The 20,733-nt window shown below is 38.4% G+C and overlaps 1 protein-coding gene across 1 annotated transcript; it reads left to right on the forward strand.

Annotated features, from left to right (window-relative positions):
• The first annotated feature begins 1,098 nt into the window (after positions 1-1,098).
• ncf2 (neutrophil cytosolic factor 2) lies at positions 1,099-19,519 on the forward strand. The gene is given in 15 exon segments (NM_001033947.1): positions 1,099-1,434; positions 2,393-2,475; positions 3,972-4,080; positions 4,547-4,684; positions 6,883-6,990; positions 7,098-7,157; positions 9,189-9,232; positions 9,981-10,122; positions 10,564-10,626; positions 11,909-12,017; positions 12,543-12,583; positions 13,607-13,758; positions 13,968-14,073; positions 18,060-18,222; positions 18,579-19,519. Coding segments are annotated over 15 exon segments (1,572 nt in total). The 5' UTR covers positions 1,099-1,260; the 3' UTR covers positions 18,659-19,519.
• Positions 19,520-20,733: the final 1,214 nt, after the last annotated feature.

The raw sequence follows: 20,733 nt of genomic DNA on the forward strand, positions 1-20,733 counted from the left end.
AAATCAGCCCCCTAGACTAAATTTGCTCAGAATTGTAAGCAGGCAATCAGTTTAAAAAAATTTGCAAAATTGCAAAAGTCATCTTTATATAAACATTTGAATGCAAATATACTTGAGAATATTCTTAAGAACCACAAATAGTCACAAAAAATCCGCAAAAAGGTGCCAGAAAAAAATACCAAAAGCTGGCAAGGTTCAAAAGGGTCAATTTTATATATTTTCCCAGTTACTAAAACATTACATTTTTTTAGCCTCATTGAAAAATAATGGAAGAATAATGATTTTATTTCCATCTTCCAAAAAGGAGAGAAGTAAAAGAAGTAGAGTTTGATAGGGAGGCTTGTTTATCAATTTTGTAAATATTTAAAGTTTTTCAAATTAATTCAATTCAAATAATAAAAATCCAACTTTTACTAAACTTGAATGTTTGCTTGTTAATTTGAATACAAAAAATCAATTTCGTATTCTTCTCATCATTTTCAATGGGTCTACAAACCTTCAAAAAATTCTAAAAACTGAAATTAAAAAAAAAAACATACATTTTGATTAGGGCAACTCCAATTGACTTCTATATGAACTCCTAAGTTTTAATATACCTCTTTTTTACCTACCTCTAGTTCTGGACCCTTTCCCCCCACTGCAGTGGCCCTGGCAACCCCGCCACCCTGTGTGCGGTGGAGGGCTGGCTGGTTGCCTAGGGTGCCCGGTCGGCTTGGCCCAGCACTGACCAAGTGGCCCCCATTATAACACTATTTAGGCAGCCTTTGTCCCTAACTGGCACCTGTAAATGAGTGCTCTGGCCCTTGTGCTTTTTGTACTTAGATTATTGTGTCATATACAGAGTGCAGTTCGGAGCTGTACAAGAAAACCCTGAATCTAACTCGTGACTTGAGCAGGCAGTAACTACAGTTGTTTTATTCAGAAATGAAATCCCATCCTGTAACTTCCTATTGAGCTCAAATGCAGCAAGACTGAATTGGGGAAGTAATCATACGTAACCTAAAATTGGTTTCAGAATCTTACTGACAGTTGTGAGGTGTGTCATTGCTTCCTCTTGTGCCATAACTATATTCTAACACCACACTTGGAAACAACACAGTTGCTGATTCACATGCAAGACTCGGCCTCAAGCAGGTCAGCTCATTATCAGATTCAAATACTGTGACAGTCGTACACAGTTTACCCTCAGAGACAAGTTTAGTGCCACAATATCAGCAATACATAGGACCTCTGCCTAGGAATCCAGTGGAGTTATTAGTCATGGCACTGGTGGAGATTATGCGACTATGGAGTGAAGGGGTTGCTGCGGCTGAAAATGAGGATTGGAATGGTGCTCTGAAATCATTTACCTCCATCACAGACCCTCGATCCAAGATCTGCTTCAACATTGGCTGCTGCCACCTTGTCCTAGGTGACTTAGAGAAGGCAGAAAAGGTGAGCACGTATATTCCACCTTTAAGCAGGCCATGTTAATAGAATAAAAGCAATGTAATAGATATTAGATAAAGAATATTATATTGAAAAATGCGAATGTTTTTATGCAAATGTATTTTCTATTTATGACTTTTATTACATTGCCCTGTAAGATGATATAACTGGGCTTCCACCTACAGCAATTATATGAGGAACAAAATGTATTTGGTCTCTATACCAACTGTGAAATGATCTCTGCACCTACGCTGACTCATTCACTAATCCTGGGAAATTTGCCATAACCCATAGAAACCATTTAGGAATTATTCTGCAAGTAGAATAAAGAAAGCCCATCTCTGCTTGCTAAGGTTTACTGCATTGGGGCAAATTTGTCCAACTGTAAGTAAATGAGTCTCACTGTGTTCTAAAAATAGTGCGCACCAGCTTTTTATTTATATTTATTTAGGTTTGGAAAAATCGATGTTTATATGCTTCTACTGACCCCTCAGACCCTAAGATTGTAGCTGTGACTCTGTCTCTATTTCCCTGGTCTGCATTCTAAAATAACTGTGGTATTATTTGTATTTATTGTTACACTTTGTATTTATCGATTATCTTATTAACCCCCTGTTTGTATTAATGTATTCTACTGTACAGCGCTGCGTACATAAGTAGCGCTTTATAAATAAAGATATACATACATACATACATACATTAGCCCACAGCCTGCCTTCATTAGATTCAATCAAAATCAAAATTCATTGTGCATGGACCAAGGGGCTATATATAAACTAGACAGCAACTCCACAAAAGGCATGTATTTCAATCTAATGTTATACTAAAAAAATTCCTGTGATATAAACAACTTTTCTTATATAATATATGTAATGTAATGTCTAATTCTGCACAAGAATGAAAAGAAAATAATAAAGACTAAGCAGCATATAATACTGCAGAATATAATACTGTTTTCCTCCAGGCCTTTACATTAACCATAGAGAGAGACATGCATTTGGCTGTGGGATATTTTCAACGTGGCTTTGTCTTCTTCCAGAGGGGCAAGTAAGAATATTTTTATACATTATCTATGATAATGATAAAACAACCAATAACTGACAAAGAGGTAAATAGCTTTGCAATGAGCTTTTCAATGTTTTTTCACCTGTCTGCACCTATTTGAGATTGGGGAGGCAGTGGATGTGATCTACTTTTTGGTTTTGTTAAACCATTTGATACTGTACCACACAAAATGTTAATGTTAAATTAAATAATATTTGCCTGGAACATACTATTTGTATTTGGATAGAAATCTGGCAGAAGGATAGGATAGAAAGAATGGTGATAAAGGAAATATTTTCCAATTGGATCAGTTTTAATAGTGGAGTACCGCAGGGGTCTGTCCTTGGTCCTTTGCGTTGTAACGTGTTTATTAATGGCTTTGAGGGGGGCATTGTAAATACTGTTGTTGTTGATGTTACTAAATTCTGCAAAACTATAAGTTGCTGCCACTTTGAAGAACAATTTGACTGAACTGGAGAACTGGGCCAAAAACTGGCAAATAAAATTCAATGTTAATTATGCACTTCAGTAGAAATAATATAATTTTGAGCTATACACAAAATGTGCTGGGTGCATCCTTAATTGAGAAGGGTTTGTTGATTTTCATGGATAACAAGCAGTGTAACTCAGTGTTACTCAGTGGCTATTAAAGCAGGTGGTGAGCCCAGCTTTTGGTATTGCCAGACCTACCACCTTGAGCCCCTGCATGTTACCGTAAGGCAAGCCCTCCCTGTTGGTGATGTCAGCGACAGGTCCGTCTGTGACATCACTGGTGGGTACAGGTTCACGTCTGCGGAAATATATGCACTAGGGATCATTTGGGGGGATAAACTTGATGGACATTTGTCTTTTTTCAGCCTAAATTAATTGTGTACTGTAAAAGGCACTGACTATAAAAGTAGTGTCCAAAATACATACATACCATATATACAACATCAACATCGGTAACAGATTAAGTATTCTGTACTATCCATACTCCATTTCAGCTTATGATTAAGGGTTGATACCCAAACATGCTTTTTATGCCCCAGTAATTACTAACATTTTTAACTGCCAAAATCAAAGACTATTTTTAACATGAAGAAGAAGTGCAGCCTTTTCCCCCCCATTTTTTTGTGCCCCAAATACATACATACCATATATACAACATCAAATCAGTAAGAGATGATGTAAATCACCAGAGTAGCCATGCTATTACGGCATGCTGGCACAATGCTGAGTTTAATAATTTTTGGTTATTAAACTGCAGAAATTATCTAACTCTATAGAAGAAAAAGACAGTATAATGTAATTTCTATATCTTACCTTGGGAAGACACATTATTAAGTAAGTTTGGCCATAAGCAGATATGGCTTAAGACTGAATTTAGGTTGTGTAATGTTTCGCCCACTCTAACACAAGTCAGAAGGATAGTGTTACAATCAGTATCTACTCATGGATATGCAATGCCTAAGCCATACTTCTGACACTAAATTCATTCCTATATATTTGTTGAACAGGTACAGCTTAGCACTACAGGACTGGACTCGTGCCTATACAGAAATGCGTGGAAACCAGCTGATTGACTACAAGATTCTGGGACTGATTTTTAAATTGTACAGTTGTGAGGTGAGTCTTTGATCTGCAATATGGCAGATTCCTATATTGCCACTGTGAGTCTAAACAAACATCAATAGCAGGATGATTTGGCAGTTTGCAAAAAGAAAACACTGGAGTAACTATAGAGGGACCTAAGCCTGCCATCACAGGGGTCCCAGGGGACAGAGGGGCATGGACCATGGGGTCCCCCTACCCAACTGGTCTCCTACCTGTGGGCAGGAGGAACAAGGACATGAGCAGGGGGCCAGTAGCTGTGTGTGCCAAACCTCTGAAGAGTTCAGGCGGGAGCCTGGAACCCAGTTTCAGAATCCTGGCCTATCAAAAGGTTTAACACCCCTGGAATTTACCAACAAAGTTCAAAATAGTCCTTATAATAATGATTAAGCAGCTTTATAGCTGATGGTGTGGGAATTTCCTCTTTTGTCTCAGGCTGGTAGAATATCTGCCCTTAACGTTGTGTGTTTATTTGTGCCAGATCCTGCACAACATTGCTCTAACACACGCTAAAGAAGGGAAATGGGCAAAGGCTGAAGAGAGCATCCTACTTGCCCTTAGCCAGAAGGTGGAACTGAGACACAATACCAAGCTTGAAAAAGCCATGGAGGACATCTTAGTAAGTAGTTTTTGCCAAGTAATGTTGAAAAAACACCACAACAACTTGATGAAGAGATTGGCCCCGTGCTTTTATCTGCTGAGCTAAATCTAGCACTGATGATCTGATTCAGAACTGTACACAAATTTCAGGTACACTGAGCCCCTCTCCTTAAAATACTTAAAGGACAAGGAAAGTCAAAATCTATTAAGCACACTATTAAATAGTACTACTATTGCTGTGTAAAAACGCTATCATTCTGGCTTGCCTAATGAAAGATTTACAGAGATACACCTGCTACATTCTACATACTTGTTTCAGTGAATGGCGCCGCCATGCCCACTCCCTTTCCCTCACTGACTCTACTGCGCATGCGCCCCCAACATCCTCCCTGCCCCCCCCACATCCCTCTGCGTCCTTCTGTGTCTCCCCCCCAGCAGCTGCATCCTTATGTGTATCCACTTATGTGTATCCAACTCGTCCAGCTACCCCACCCCCTGCTCGCGTCCCCTTGTCAGCACCCCCCCGCTCCTCTCGCGTCCCCTAGTCAGCACCCCCGCTCCACTTTCCTCTCCCCCCCCAGCACCTGCCTGCCGGCTGCGTCCTCTTGTCACACACCACCAACACCCCCCAACCCGCTCCGCTCCTGTCCCCGCTTGCCTCTGCCCCCACCAGCACCTGCCTGCCAGCTGCCGCTGCATCCACTATTTATAAGGGCAGCGGTTGCCATGGCAACCAGACGCTAGGAGGAGCACTCCTGCTTGTGTGCATGCACCGCCTACAGTCCTGGTCGCAGTGTCTGTGCAGGAGCATTGCATTATGGGAATCTTCTCTACTCAGCTCAGCATTTTTTCTTCCTGTTTGGCTTCTGATCATCTGAACTATTGAAATATGGGGAGACTTAAGGGCACTATTGAGACAACTGAAGGTATGCCTGCATTTTGAGATTAAGTCTTTACTAGCCTTTCCTTCTCCTTTAATTTCAATATTAATACTCTGCAATACAATGCAATTTGACATGTAATTTTGGCATAAATTTCAACTCAGATTCACAGCCCAGTGTCACATTCCACTGACTGTACCACTGACTGAGTCACTGTCACCTGGCAATATATATATATATTTATCTTATATATATATTTATCTTTAAAAGTTCCTGGTGTGCACCTTATATTTTTGGATTTTTTATATATATATATATATATATATATATATAAAACACGGGCAGCACCAAGGGTCTTATAGTTCAAAACAATCTCAAGTGTATTGCGTGTATAACCAAAATGGACCGAAACGTCGGTTATACATGCAATACACTTGAGATTGTTTTGAACTATAAGACCCTTGGTGCTGGCTGTGTTTTATTTTGTATTTTGTATTCCGTGCACATGGGCAGGTATTTACTAGCATTTTGGAGTGAGGTGCTGTCGTGAGGACTTTATATATATATTATATAATATATTATATATATACTGTATTATATAAATATATATATATTACTGAGTAAGATCAGTACAGAGTTCAATACCAGTATATAGAATATACATTATTTAGGTTAGAACCAGCACAGACACCTTGCAAAATAATGGAAGTATTTGCAAGTTAATTTGCTGGATATTTGTTACCCCATTTCTGCTTTACAATAATTTTATTCATTATCTATATGTAAAACCTACACTTTCCAAGTAATGCTAAAATAATTACAACTGATAAATTAAGTATGGGCAGAGAATGCCATTAAGGAAATCTGTACCAGACAGGTACAAAATATGGATTTATTATTATTCTGTCATTTTTTCAATATATTTTTTCAATTCTTGTCATGATTGTGCAACCTGAATGTCCTTAGAAGTTGTTGATCTACAAATCATAACATGACACTGACAACCACAGTATTATCTTGCAGGGCTCCAGTTTTTCCATATTGTCTGGGGCAAACACTGACTGGTTGCACTTATTTGCCTTATATGCAATATCAAAATGCACACAATTTTAAAACACCCTTCTCTTTAAGAAAAACAGGTGTTCAAGTTATCCCTGGTGTGCCTTATCCAACACTGGGTCCTCCTGTATGTTTGATATCGCAACTGGTCATTTAGAGCACAGACTTACTATGCTTTTGCAGTGGTGATTTTGTTTTTTTTCTAATATATTGTACCTGGTAATTGACGTAGGAATGGTTTATTACGGTGTATTTCATTGGTCTTGTTATTTTGTAGAAAGAGAAGGTTTTTGCAGCAGTAAAAATTCCAAAAGGGAGGATTTTCCAACCCAACGAGAGGCTGGTAGAACAACTGGAAAAAAAGGATTATTTGGGCAAAGCTTTGGTAGGTTTTTTTGCACACACCGATTCCTTGTAATTCTAATACATTAGTACTGAATGTATCGTTATGTGTAACTCAGCATATCATTTTTGCTTCTGTGTATTGTGCAGGTTGTGGCATCTGTGGTTGATAAAGATAGCTTCTCAGGGTTTGCCCCTCTGCAACCCCAGGTAAGGAAACTACTCGTACTGTAGCTACCTGTGCTGATTTCTCTTTAAATGTGGCCTAAAAACTCATCCCACGTGAAACTGTCTTTGTCTTTGTGGTGTTTAATAGCACATGGGGACACTGGAATGATCACTGCATATGCACCAACAGTATATAATATTGACTGAGAAAATATAAACTAATACATATAACAGGTATCGGATCTGTTATACAGAATTCTTGAAATATTGGGGTTTCTGGATAAAGGGATATTTCTGTTCAGTGAATAGATCTTAACTGTATTGGTTAGTGCATGAATGCTAGCAGCACAGAAACACAAGTTAACATTAAAAAGGTTTGGGATCTAATGTCCATATTGCTTGTGATCTAGGGTTTAACAGATAATGGGATATTGGGATAATGGGATATTTCCTTAATGTGGAGCACTAGAAAACAATTACAGGTATGGGATTCCTTATCCGGAAACCAGTTATCTAGAAAGTTCCGAATTATAGAAAGGCCATCTCTCATAGACTCCATTAGAAGCAAATAATTAACTTTTTTAAAAATGATTTCCCTTTTCCCTGTAATTAGAAAACATTACCTTGTACTTGATCCCAACTAAGATATAATTAATCCTTACTGGAGGCAAAACAAGCCTATTGAGTTTATTCAATATTTCAATGATTTTTGGTAGACTTAAGTTATGGAGATCCAAATTACAGAAAGATCCCTTATCCGGAAAACCCCAGGTCCCGAGCATTCTGGATAACAAGTCCCATACCTGTACTATACCTTCAGAGTGTTATATCTCAATAATAGACCTATTATAAAATATTACCAAATTGCCACGTACGTATCAGTAAATATTGTCCTTTGTAATGGTCTGTGTGCTCCCTCATTGATCATTTGACAGGAAACTATGCAGGAACTGCAACAGGAAGAAGAAATTATAGAGCTCTTTCCATTCATTGGCTGATGTGCCCTAACATGTATGCATGCTGGTTTGTGTGTGAGCACAGTGCCTCATAAATGCCAGAAAGTGGACTTTTAGTACTTAAAAATGTCAATTTTTCTATATGGGATTAACCAGGGGCACATATTACTAGAAAAGTATGCTGTTCATTATAAGGCTTTATTTATATGAAAGAATTCTTTTTATATAGGCTGTTTTATGTGATTTGTTTTACAGAGACCTACAACACCCAGGGCTGTATTTATATACAGGCACATAGGGGGCTTGTGCTTTAGCAGGTTTCAGTAATTTGAAGTAATATATTATTCTTTATAGCTACTTAAAACATTAAAATACAGATAAACCAAGATATTTTAGTATTTTATGAATTTATGTAGCTTACTTATCATGCCATTCCTGTCGTAGCTTTCTGGATGAGGATTTTCCTGATAACAGATCCCCTACCCTACTGTTTTTTGTTTAAACACTGCTATATTATAGATGGCTTTCCCTTACTTCTGGCCTTCCTGGGGGTTTTGAAAGATTCCATACCTGTATAATATAATATTTTGGTGAGGGCCACCACTTTCTAACGCCTTGCATTCATTATATGTAGCCTTATGATAAATAATTCATTTGTACTGGGAAGTTGTATGTAGAAAAGTAATAGTGATAACTGTCCCCATAATTAAATCCTTTTGAAAGACCAAATCTAAAAAAACACATGGCCCTAAAGATATTTTACTTCCAATATAAGTTACTTGTGCACTCTGATGCCCCCTTACAGACACATGCTCAGTTACACATTGAATCTACTTTACTAGTTTGGTTTAGTCAGTCTGAGGGTTCATGTAAAGTGAAGTAACGCTCGCTTAAATCTATGGGTCTGTTCACCATGATGAGTCCAGCTGTGCATTATGGACACCATGTTTAAAATTGTATGCTTTTCATTGGTCTGTATGCATCCTTCTGTTCTTACAGAGAGACGTTGTAATTGTATTGTATAAACAACAAATTCAGTGCAGTTCTGACATGCAATTGTTACCTTCTTAACACCCATGGAAGCTATTTCCAGTCAATATTTTTTTTCTTCATGCAGGCAAGCAACCCTCCTCCTCGTCCAAAGACCCCTGAGATTTTAAGGTAGGTTAGCAAATATTAGGCTATTGTTCCATCATAGGTAATATCAGGGTTATGTAATAAAGATATAAAGTTGCCACTTGTCTAGTAACCCAAAGCAACCAATGAGTATTGCCTTTACTGGTCAGCTGGTACTGGTATGTTTAGCGGTTTGTGTCTATGTGTATTTTATATGATGGTTTTCAATTACTTTTCAATGTAATATACTATGAGGCCTATTTTAGAGGCCTACATTGCCACAAACACTTTTTAATGTTGCTGGTAAGGCCAGTTGCAGTTTTAGATCTAAACAAAAATCCTGTGCAATGGTAAGGAAATCCAGGTTCACATAAACCTTAGCTCCCGCACAGATATAAGCTCATCTTGTACTTGTCCAGGACCCCTGTAGGATAGAAGGCCATGATTAAATTATGTTGTGAAAAGTATTAAATAAATATATAAATTCATTAATGTGTAAGACTATACATCATAATGTCCAACCTGCAACTATTTCTGTTATTAAGCTAAACATTGCATTTCAGTCATTTTGGTTACACATCTGTCTGTGTAGAACAATGAAAAATATGTATAACAGTATGTGTAACCCTGATTGCAAATGCAAAAGTGATGTTTCCAGTGGGTGAAACCTAGGCAAAGAAAGCGTGAGAAAGTAAGATACAGATGAGACACATAAAGAGATAGAGGATATGGAATGACAAGGGGCTTTTTATAATAATAATCAAATAATACACTTATTTTATCTCTGCCTCAGGACATTACAGGGGGAACCACACCGGGTCCTGTTTGAGTTTAACCCAGAGACAGCAGAGGAAATGCAGGTCCTGCCTGGAAATATTGTTTTTGTGCTAAAGAAAGGGGACGATAACTGGGCCACTGTTGTCTTCAATGGAAAGGTAACTATGCATCCTATTTTTCAGAATAGTGTGGCAGGTGAGAAGACTTGTGTTATTTGTGAAGCAGTTATATTTTTGTAAAGTTCATGTAAAGAACACATTTGTAAACAAAAATCAATGATAAGTGCTGTGATAGTTTCTTATTTTATACTTTACTATTTATGCTTTTGATCCTTGAATTTGGCCAACTAGCTTATTATGCTATTTTGAGCACTTTTACATGAGCTTTTATTTTTTCATTTATTTTATTTTTTAATATTAAATGTTGTTTATTGCAGCCAATCTGACTGGATGCCCTAGGCAACCTGGCTGGCCACCTCACCGGTAGTACTTAGCTAAATCAAATCTGAAACCAGCATTCTGTTTTACTAAAAATGTCTCAAAATATCTATTTATTTTTTCCCCATGACACAGTGTAAGTTGCTTTTTTCTTGTGTTTAGAAAGGGATTGTACCCTGTAATTACCTGGAGCCAGTAGAACTGCGCTTTCAGTCTGCTCAGCAGGTAAGGACTTTTTGTTTTAAAGATTGATTTTAAAGTTGTAAACTTCAAAATGCAATATTCATGAAGAAAAGAAAGGGTTGTAACTATACAAGGTACAGGCATTGCAGCTTCTGGGGGCCTGATAAAAGTCCTCACAATTTTATTTAAGGGGCTGAAACTGGGATAAAAACACAGCAGTTCTATAATATAACTTAATCTTAATATTTGTTATAAAGTAATATTCCAAATATGATAAATGGTCGGGGTTGGGGGATAGTCAAGACTGCACATTAGGTATCCATAAATTTTTTAGGCAACTGTCACTACATTCCACTTAGTATGCAGGGACCACAGCCCAGGGGGCCAGGTGTATAGTGGCCTGAAGCCCCTGAGTGGAGAAGATCCCTGTTACTCAAGTAGTATGAGGCCCCACTATTTCTAAAAGCTCTTTTGAGCAGGGCCAGCTTTACCGCTTATATTGGTTTTGTTTTATATGTATGTTCAGTCTATATACCCATTTATTGTACAGCTCTGCAGAATATGTTGATGCTTTATAATACCTGTTCATATTCACAATAAAGGACACCCCTGGTTGCTGCAGCTCCCAAATATCCCGTAAAGTGAGGAGGTGTTCACTGACAACATCTCATTACATAGGGAGCAATCTAAAAAGAAATTCAATGTTTGTTCCACCATCTGCCAATCAACCTGTACTAAATGTTAATTGATTTCTATGGTTTACTAGTACCGGGGCAAATCTTGTTATGTGTTTTTTTGTTAATAAGAGAGAATATATTCTACACAAGCAAGGGGTAATATAATAAAAGTTGGCAAGTTTGCACCAGGTCGAGTAATCCATATTAAAGAACATGTAAAGTCTATTTTACTTGGGGCGCCATAAATGTTAGGAACCCTGAAACAGATCACTAAGTTTTTCCCCAGGCTGGTGCTCCTGTTAGGATAGAACTTTAATGAAAAAAGGTCACACCAGCATTTTCATTTTTATATTTTTGTTCATACATGCGCAGTACAGTAAACCTGGTAAGCTATCTAATCTACTGGGGTTGCCTAATGTTTTGGCTTTACCAATCAGCAGGTAACCTTAGTGCTTGATAGTAAATATCGAAGTTCTTGCTAATGGCACTAGAACTACTGCAAGCGTTTCACCTTATTTTATTACCCCACCTCTGATTATCTATAACTTCTTTTTTTGTTATTTGTGATTATATTTACTATATTATGATTACTAATACTGTTGTTGTTATTATTATTATTATTATTAATAAAATGAATGTTTTTTCAGACTGGTGTTCAATCAGAGGAGCTAGACTCCCCAACTAATAGACCCCAGCAGTCAGATGTTCCAGCACCACCGGATGCTACTCCTCCTCAACTACTGAAAAACACAAAAGGTACCATTTCTGTTGAAGAAGACTGAATGACATTTCCATAGGCTTGTAGTTTTACATAAAACTATAGGTAAAATGCAGGTTGTAGCACTATGGAAGAGCACTGGTAACAAATAATGTACTGGGATTATGTCAGCATTCTTATTGGTCAGCATGATATTTTAGTGTTATTCATGATATATTCCAGATTGCAGGTGGATAACAATTTTAATAGTGTTGTGAGTAATTTGTGATTATATTTCATTGATTGTTATGCAGCAAAATACTGCTGTCAGTAGGAAAACCATTTGGAATATTTTATGAATATATAATGGAAAGTTATAATGGAAATCAGTTTTTGGGTGGAGATCAATTTTAATTCTGGAAATCTTTCATCTGTAAGGTGCATCCCTAAAGAACAACCGCCTACTTTCTAGGTGCCTACCACTGCCTTTACATGTCCCAGGCAGCTTTGCAAAATGTCAGAGTTGTTGGCAAGATGACTGAAGATAGCGATATTTACTGAGTCTAATATTTTCTTATTCCTAGATAAACAAGATTTCTCTGCAAGTTCCAAACAGAAGCTACAGGTATTCCATGTTGTATTTTTGCAATTGAATGAAAAAAGCTAGTTGCCCATTTTGAGAATATTTGAAATTAAAGTTTAAATTTGCAAAGGCATTCTTTTTTACATTTTACCTTTCTTACACAGCATCCTCCATTCTCCTACTTATATAGTTGACTTCCTACTAATTGTGCCTGCATTGTGGCAAATTTTCTTTTTAAGATGCCTACCTTTAGTACATAGGTATACATGTGATGTGATGTGATTCAAGCACATAGCTGCTATACCAGGCGTGCCAGAGGAAATAAATATTTTGAAGGGAAAGAAAGCTTGAGTATTGTTCAGCCTGTAATATGAGGGTTAAAGCTGAAGGAAGAAAGCTTTAGAAATATGGTGCATATATAATATGAAATGGAACTTACTGTGAGAAAGATCGAAGAGTAGGGGTTTTCTAAGGGAAAGGAAAGCAGGTGCTGGGTTGGTAGTAGAGAGAGAGAGAGAGAGAGAGAGAGAGAGAGAGAGAAGAAAGAAAATTGTTGGGGGAGACAGAATGAGAGAAAACAGACAAAAAGCTAAATAGCTTATGGACCATATGTCTCTGGGGGATTTATTTTCATCCAGGTCAGTTGAATTGAAGAAGCGGCATGAAAGAGAGGAAAATTGAGAATAATAATAAAGAAAAATAAGTGTAGAAAGGCAGAAATGGTTGGTAGGAAAAGTAAGAGGGAAAACTGATCATAAAATAAAAGAGGCCATAAGTAGAAAACAATGAAGAAGAAAAAGATGGAATGTAGTGCGTGTAAAGAGACAGTATTACTGTTGATAATGGGCTACTTGTCAAAAGCTTGCTGGTGTGCCCATACTGACACTGCAAGAACCCAATACACATTAGCAGTCTCAAAGACCTACACTAAAATCCTTGAGAATTGTTTGAAAGCTTCAGGTATATACAAAAGACAGTGAAAGCATGATGGGTAATGTGCTAGCCTAATAACAAGTAGATTATCATGCACAGAGCCTTTCATTCATGACGACACTGTTTTTACAGGAAACAGAAGCAGTGGCTGTAGCATCCTATCTTGTTAAAGTTTACTATAAATACACAGTGGCAATACAGATCTCCAGCAAACTTCCATTTGCAGATCTTCTGACACTAATAAGCAGTAAACTTCAGCTACTGCCCTCAAGGATGAAACTTAGGTAAGGATTTATCTCCTTTTCTGATTTACTGTGGTTTCCACATCAAGTTGCATAGTGGGGGGTTAAAATGGTCTCCATGCAGCTCCTACACACCAAATGGGAACTTTTGGTTAACTTATATTATATGCAACTGTAACCAGACTCACTCTATTTTTCCACTATATCATTGATTAATTTAAATAATATGGAGGATATTTTCATCCATATAGTTTCAAAGAAGATCAAGATGATGTATTATTAAATGAAGAAAACACAGAGAAAGCATGGAGTCTAGCCACGGACAACTGCTTAAAACTTAAGTGTACAGAAGTCCAGGTAAGGCAAGCAAGGTCCCTCTATTGTAGTACTATGCAGGGATACTTTAAGGCCCAAGGCAAATATCCCATTGGTAGGCCCTAGCAGGCCCAACCCCCAACAAATTTGTCGCAGAAAGCAGTAACCCTCTTATTATACACACACATTGGGTCTGTCTGCCAGAAGATGCATAACCTGACTCAGGTTCAGAATTAATACTCTCTTTAGTACTTTGGTTTTATTATTACTATATATATATATATATATATATATATATATATATATATATATATATCTCAATGGTGAGTTTTAACTTTCACCCATTGATAAATACGCTTCTAAAAATCCCATAGGAATGAATAGAACAAGGGTGAGTTTTTATGTTTTAAGCTCTAAGCTCACAAAAAGAAACACCATTACATTGGCCCTTGCCACTGATGTAACTATAGAGGAAGCAGACCCTGAATCTGTAAGGGGCCCAGGGGACAGGGCAGTGAGGACTGTGGGGTTTACTTCCACTATAGTTGTATTAAATCCCCCTTCCCCAACTGCTCTTCTACCTGAAAGGGAGTGGGCACAAGCTGACAGGGAGCAGGCATGCAGGTAGCGAGGAAAGGTTTGTTGTGTGTCCTGGGCCCCTCTGAAGACTTTTTTTGCAGGGGGGACAGCGCCACGTAGTTATGCCATTGTCTCTGACCATACCATGTCTTGTGTCTGTGTTTCCTAGGACAAATAATGTATTAATTTAAAGGGGTAGTTCACCATTAACTATAGAATGACCAATTCTTAGCAACTTTTCAATTGGTTTTCATTTTTTAATTTTCATAGTTTTTTAATTATTTGCCCTCCCTTTCTGTCTGTTTTCAACTTTCAAATGGGGGTCACTGACCCCAGCAGCCAAAAACGGTTGCTCTGTGAGGCAATAGTTTTATTGTTACTTTATTACTTATCTTTATATTCAGGCCCTCTCCTATTTATGTTTTAATTTCTCATTCAAACCACTGCCTGCTTGCTAGGGTAATTTGGACTTAGCTGTTAAAATTCCAGACTGGAAAGCTACTAAACAAAAAGCTAAATAACTAAAAAACACAAACAATCAAAAACGAAGACCCCTTCTCTTCCCCCCAAAAATAAAGCAAAAAGATGATATTTAATTAAAATAAGGTGTATGCCATTTCTGGCTTTTGTCTATTTATTATGGTGGCCCTGGTGCTATTACTTTTTTTGTTCCCATATCCCAAACAGGGGAGAAAAGATCACTGATGCAGCAGGTTTATTGGAACCCTGTGTAATTATCAAGTAATTGTGTACATGAGACTTTATTTGAATGGTAACATATTCATTTACACAAACCTTTTGACATTCTGGGCATTTATTTCTGGGACAGTTAATTTGTCTTATTTACTGGTTGATGAAATTACAGTGTATTTTGGATAATAATGGCTTCTGGCTATGAAAGGATTCATTACATGGAGCCAGAATTGAAGTGCTTAGGTCTTTAAAGAAATAGCTAAATGCCATGTTCAAAGAGTTCCCAAACCTTTTGCCCGAGGCCAGTAATACTTCTGGAGGAAAACCCCTGAAACTGGAAGTAAGACTGCTTGACAACAACAAAGGAAATACTTTCTTTCAGAACTTTACAAGGGTGATAATGAACAGGCCCAGGGCTAAGATCCCATTTTTTGGGCCCCTTCACATCTTAGTTCCTAATATTGTCATTGCTGCCCTTACACTATTTAATCAATGTACCTCTCAGTAATGCTAGAAAGCATTGTATTTATTTATTTATTAATCCAAATTATATAAGGCAGTGATCCCCAACCAGTAGCTCCCAAGGAACATGCTGCTCACTAATTATTTGGCTGTTGCTCTCAGTGGCCTCAGAGTGGGTGCTTATTTTTGAATTCCTGACTTGGAGGCAAGTTTTGGTTGCAGAAAAACCAGGTGTACTGCCAAACAGAACCTTATGAAGGCTGCCAAATAGCCAATCACAGCCCTTATTTGGGATCCCCGGGAACTTTCTCATGCTTGTATTGCTCTCTTTTTACATTTGGTAGTGGGTCAGCGGTAAAAAAAGGTTGGGGACCCTGATATAAGAAATAGCTGCCTAATCAAAAGGCTGGCACATGAGTTTTTCCTTCAGCTGAGAAATAGTGATGCAGGCGCAGTAACAGGCGGATTCTATTTGTGTCACTGTACACAACACAGGCATTTTTGGTTTTTATCTGGGATTTCTCCACCTGCATTTTACCACCAAAGGAGAAAATGTATTGTGTCTTCTTGTGAAGGAATTTAGCATTTTTTAATATCTTTTGTTTTGGCTCTCAGTTCAACAACTACCTGTATTCTATACCTTTGTAGTATGGGGCTTCAGCTGGAAAAAAATTTTCACCTATAGTGCAGGCTTGACAATACCATTAATCTGCTCTGGCCATGCCCTTCTGCACCCATACATGCCTGTTGCCTGCCCAAACTCTAGAGGTTCCTGGCCTCAAGCCCAACTGAGTTGTCAATTGTAGAATCCAGTCTGTCTGGGCCCCCTACTGCCACTAGGCCCCTAACAGGATTCCATCTCTGATGGCAGCCCTGCCATTTATTTCTCTTGATCATCTCCAACCTGGGTCTCTTTTAATGTTATCATGAAACAATATAACAGAGGACAGCATTTGGAATCCATTTTGTATCTCTCTGGAAGCAGTGCAATATATATTGCAAATCTGTATTTTTGCAATGCACATTTTCTTTAAATTTCTGTCTTTCCTTCTTCATACTGCCTTCGCCTCAGACTGCTCTAAAATCATAAAGGAAGTAAAAGCAGGAACCATTGCCTCATGTTTGTAGTAATCTGAAAGGCAAAAAACAGTACAGCTCGTCTAACACTGGGCACCCTATCAGCTTTTATAAGGTGGAAGGAAGGCCCTAGCCTGAAGGGCGAAAGAAAAATAATTGGGGTCAGTGTTTATTATCTTCTCTAGAAAATCCTGTAGGCCTGTTAGGATGAGATATTAGGTTATTCCATTATGTTACCACAACACTGTAGAAACTGGTCACACAAATGTGTCGTGCTGCCATAACTGCTGTGCTGCCATAACCGCTGTGCTGCCAATTTGACCAAATGTATAGAGAACCACTTAGGCCATTTGCATTGCTGTTTAAATGATGGCACCCTATGGCCACAGTCTATGTAGGGTTAGCCCCTCCAAAGCAAATGTCTTTAGCAATTCCTAACCATTTGCATTGTGTCAGGTAGGGGACACACCAAGGTTATTAGCCATAACAGTTAAGCTTAAATACGCTATGGCCTAAAAGTAAAACTCTTACATATTTGTTGACTTAAATTTAACACACAAAATTTAAAACTACATTCTGCTGTCTTACAGAGTAGCAAAGGTGAGTTAAAGGAAAAAGAAAGTCAAAGTCACTTGGGGGTGCCAAAATGTTAGGCACCCCCAAGTGACTTTGACCACCTACCTTTTACCCCGGGCTGGTGCCCCTGTGAGGAGGGAACAGCACCAGCCCGGGGTAGCTGCCGGCGCTTGCTTCTTCCTGCTTCGCTGCGCGCGCATGCGCAGTAGAGTGAAAAGCCAAACTTAAACATTAAAGTCGGCTTTTCACTCTACTGCGCATGCGCCCACCGCTGGCATTCCAGCAACGGAAGCAGGAAGAAGGAAGCGATCCGCTCCAGGTGCCCCGGGCTGGTGCTGTTTTCTCCTAACAGGGGCACCAGCCCGGGGTACGAGGTAAGCGATTAAAGTCACTTGGGGGTGCCTAACATTTTGGCACCCTCAAGTGACTTTGCCTTTCGTTTCCCTTTAATCTACTTCTCTAAAAGCAGGGAGGCTTTATCACATGGGGATTTTTATTCAAAGATAATCCAGCTCCCCCAGCTGATACAACCACACCTCCCTATAAATCAGCTTTATGAGTAACTTGTGATGCAATGAACTTGACCCTTTGAAGTTTCTATCTCAAATTTGGGCTCAGTAAAGGATCCTTTGATTCCTTAGGTTGAGGAACCCATCATCAAAGTAGAGGAGGTACAGGTGCAACAGGAAATTCCAGCGAGTGACAAGGCAGAAACGTACGTCACAGCTCTGTTTGAATATGAAGCTACACAACCAGAAGATCTGCCTTTTTGCAAAGGGGATATAATCAAAATATTATCTCATGGTAAGAGCCAAGTCACAGGAACCATTTACTTAAGCACATGTGTTGACTCTACACTTTACACTCTACATATTTACTAGTCTAACTCAGCCAAAGCAATACATCTGCTGTATTTTCACAAGAAAGGGGAAATCACACAGCAGCCATAGTTAGAAAACTCAAGTAAATGGAGATGGCAAAGACACAAAACATTGTTGCTAATAATTGTATTTAAAAGCTTGCAGAATAATTTGGCAATTCTGTACAGCTGAAATGAAGGGCCCTAAAACAGAATACGAGAAATAAATAGCTAAATACCATAAAAATAAATATTCTGTCTGGGTTCAATGTAGTAATCCTGTGTTACCACTTCATTGCAGTGTCAGAGGACTGGTGGGAAGGAGAATGCCAGGGGAGAATGGGAATCTTTCCCAAAGTCTTCACGGAGGAAATCCAATGAAACATTATAATGCACGCTGAGGACTGGCGAGAAGAGAGTGAATGGATTATTGAGCTTGTGTCCTATTGCTCGAATACATTTTTTTTTTTTTTTTAAACTATAGTAGAAACTGGAATAGTGTTTGTTTTATAGGTATGCAACAAATATTGCTACATGATGTATACCTACATTATATAAACTTGTAGAAATTCTGTTTATTAATTTCTGAATATAGTGGTGGAAAAGTGGTGGAAAAATCTAATCTGCAGCTTTACCCATGTGGAAATTTCAGCACTAGAACCTTGCTGGCGGATGGCTAGAAATAACCCCAAGACAGTTGGCTTAGTTTGCCATCATAAGCTGCAGTGGCACAGAACATAAGGTGCATATTAGATTTAAAATGGAAAAGAAGAGAAATGGCGATAAGAATCCATTTGTACTACATGTAGCTGTGATGCATTACAATTTTTCTAGTCGGCCCTCCTGTCAGTGCAGACGTTAGGGTTTAATCACCTTTCACCTCTGGAGGCAGGACAGAAGAATAAGGCTCTTGACTCCTCCTTCCCAGTATATGTGCTGGCTCCGCCTCAACTACCCAGTTTCTTTTGTTATGTGACTTGACATCTATGATATCGAATCATATTCCTCCTCTAAAACGTGGCATTGCGAAAGGTTAGTGTTACATAGGGTATGGGGACATGGTTCCTGGATCAGCACAAATGACTCCAATGGGTTTAAACTCCTTTTCTTTGTCTTACTTTATTAATAAAAGGTGAATAGAGGTTAAAGATTATGGGTTGGGTTGAGTATTTGGAAGTGGTTTTATGCTTGAAAGAAGGGATGTTATTCTGAAACACTTAATAAAGATGAAATTCCTTTAAAGTCTCAATTGCCCTGGCGTATTTAGAGAACTGGAAGATTGACATGGTGGTGTCACCCCTTCCAGTTGGAAGAAAGTGTGCCATTAATACTTTGGAAGTTAAACGGTCAGTACTGAAGCACATGGCTGTTCTATCACGTTTATTTAAAAATTTTAGGCAAGTTAAAGCCCTTTATGTAACTGGCTTTCCATAATTTAAAAAAATAAACTAGAACTTGAGATATGCTACAGGCTTGAACTGGGGAATTAGTAATCAATAGCTATGTGTACTAGGCCCTCTAATAAAGCCTTAACACATGTATCTATGACATCCTGAAGAAGGTGAATCTGGTTCCACATATGTGCCCGAGGTCCTACACCATAAACGAAAGTGCTGAGCATTAAACTTTCAAAGATGACAGACAGACCACTGAAATGAACTCTCTGTAACAGGTGGCACGAGTATGTTAGGCTCTCTGGCTTTAGAAATATTTTAGAGAAATCAAGCAGAAGATGTGGCACATCATGGTTTTACTAAGCACTTTCCTAAATCCACCCTCTTGAGGAAGTCTTTTGTGCTGCTCCTCACTTCGGGTAAGTACATGGCAGATAGCTAAAAATGTAAATACCGATAGTACCATGTCCCTTCTTGGTCGTTTATATAAGCTACAAGCTGTTCTGTAACTGCATACAGATTGAATTATCTATCCAGCAACAGAGAGATTATACAGTGGCTTGCAAAAGTATTTGGCCCCCTTGAACTTTTCCACATTTTGTCACATTACAGCCACAAACATGAATCAATTTTATTGGAATTCCACGTGAAAGACCAATACAAAGTGGTGTACACGTGAGAAGTGGAAGGAAAATCATTCATGATTCCAAACATTTTTTACAAATAAATAACTGCAAAGTGGGGTGTGCGTAATTATTCAGCCCCCTGAGTCAATACTTTGTAGAACCACCTTTTGCTGCAATTACAGCTGCCAGGCTTTTAGGGTATGTCTCTACCAGCTTTGCACATCTAGAGACTGAAATCCTTGCCCATTCTTCTTTGCAAAACAGCTCCAGCTCAGTAAGATTAGATGGACAGCGTTTGTGAACAGCAGTTTTCAGATCTTGCCACAGATTCTCCATTGGATTTAGATCTGGACTTTGACTGGGCCATTCTAACACATGGATATGTTTTGTTTTAAACCATTCCATTGTTGGCCTGGCTTTATGTTTAGGGTCGTTG

The sequence above is a fragment of the Xenopus tropicalis genome, chromosome 4, assembly GCF_000004195.4.
Source record: "Xenopus tropicalis strain Nigerian chromosome 4, UCB_Xtro_10.0, whole genome shotgun sequence".
Taxonomy (NCBI): domain Eukaryota; kingdom Metazoa; phylum Chordata; class Amphibia; order Anura; family Pipidae; genus Xenopus; species Xenopus tropicalis.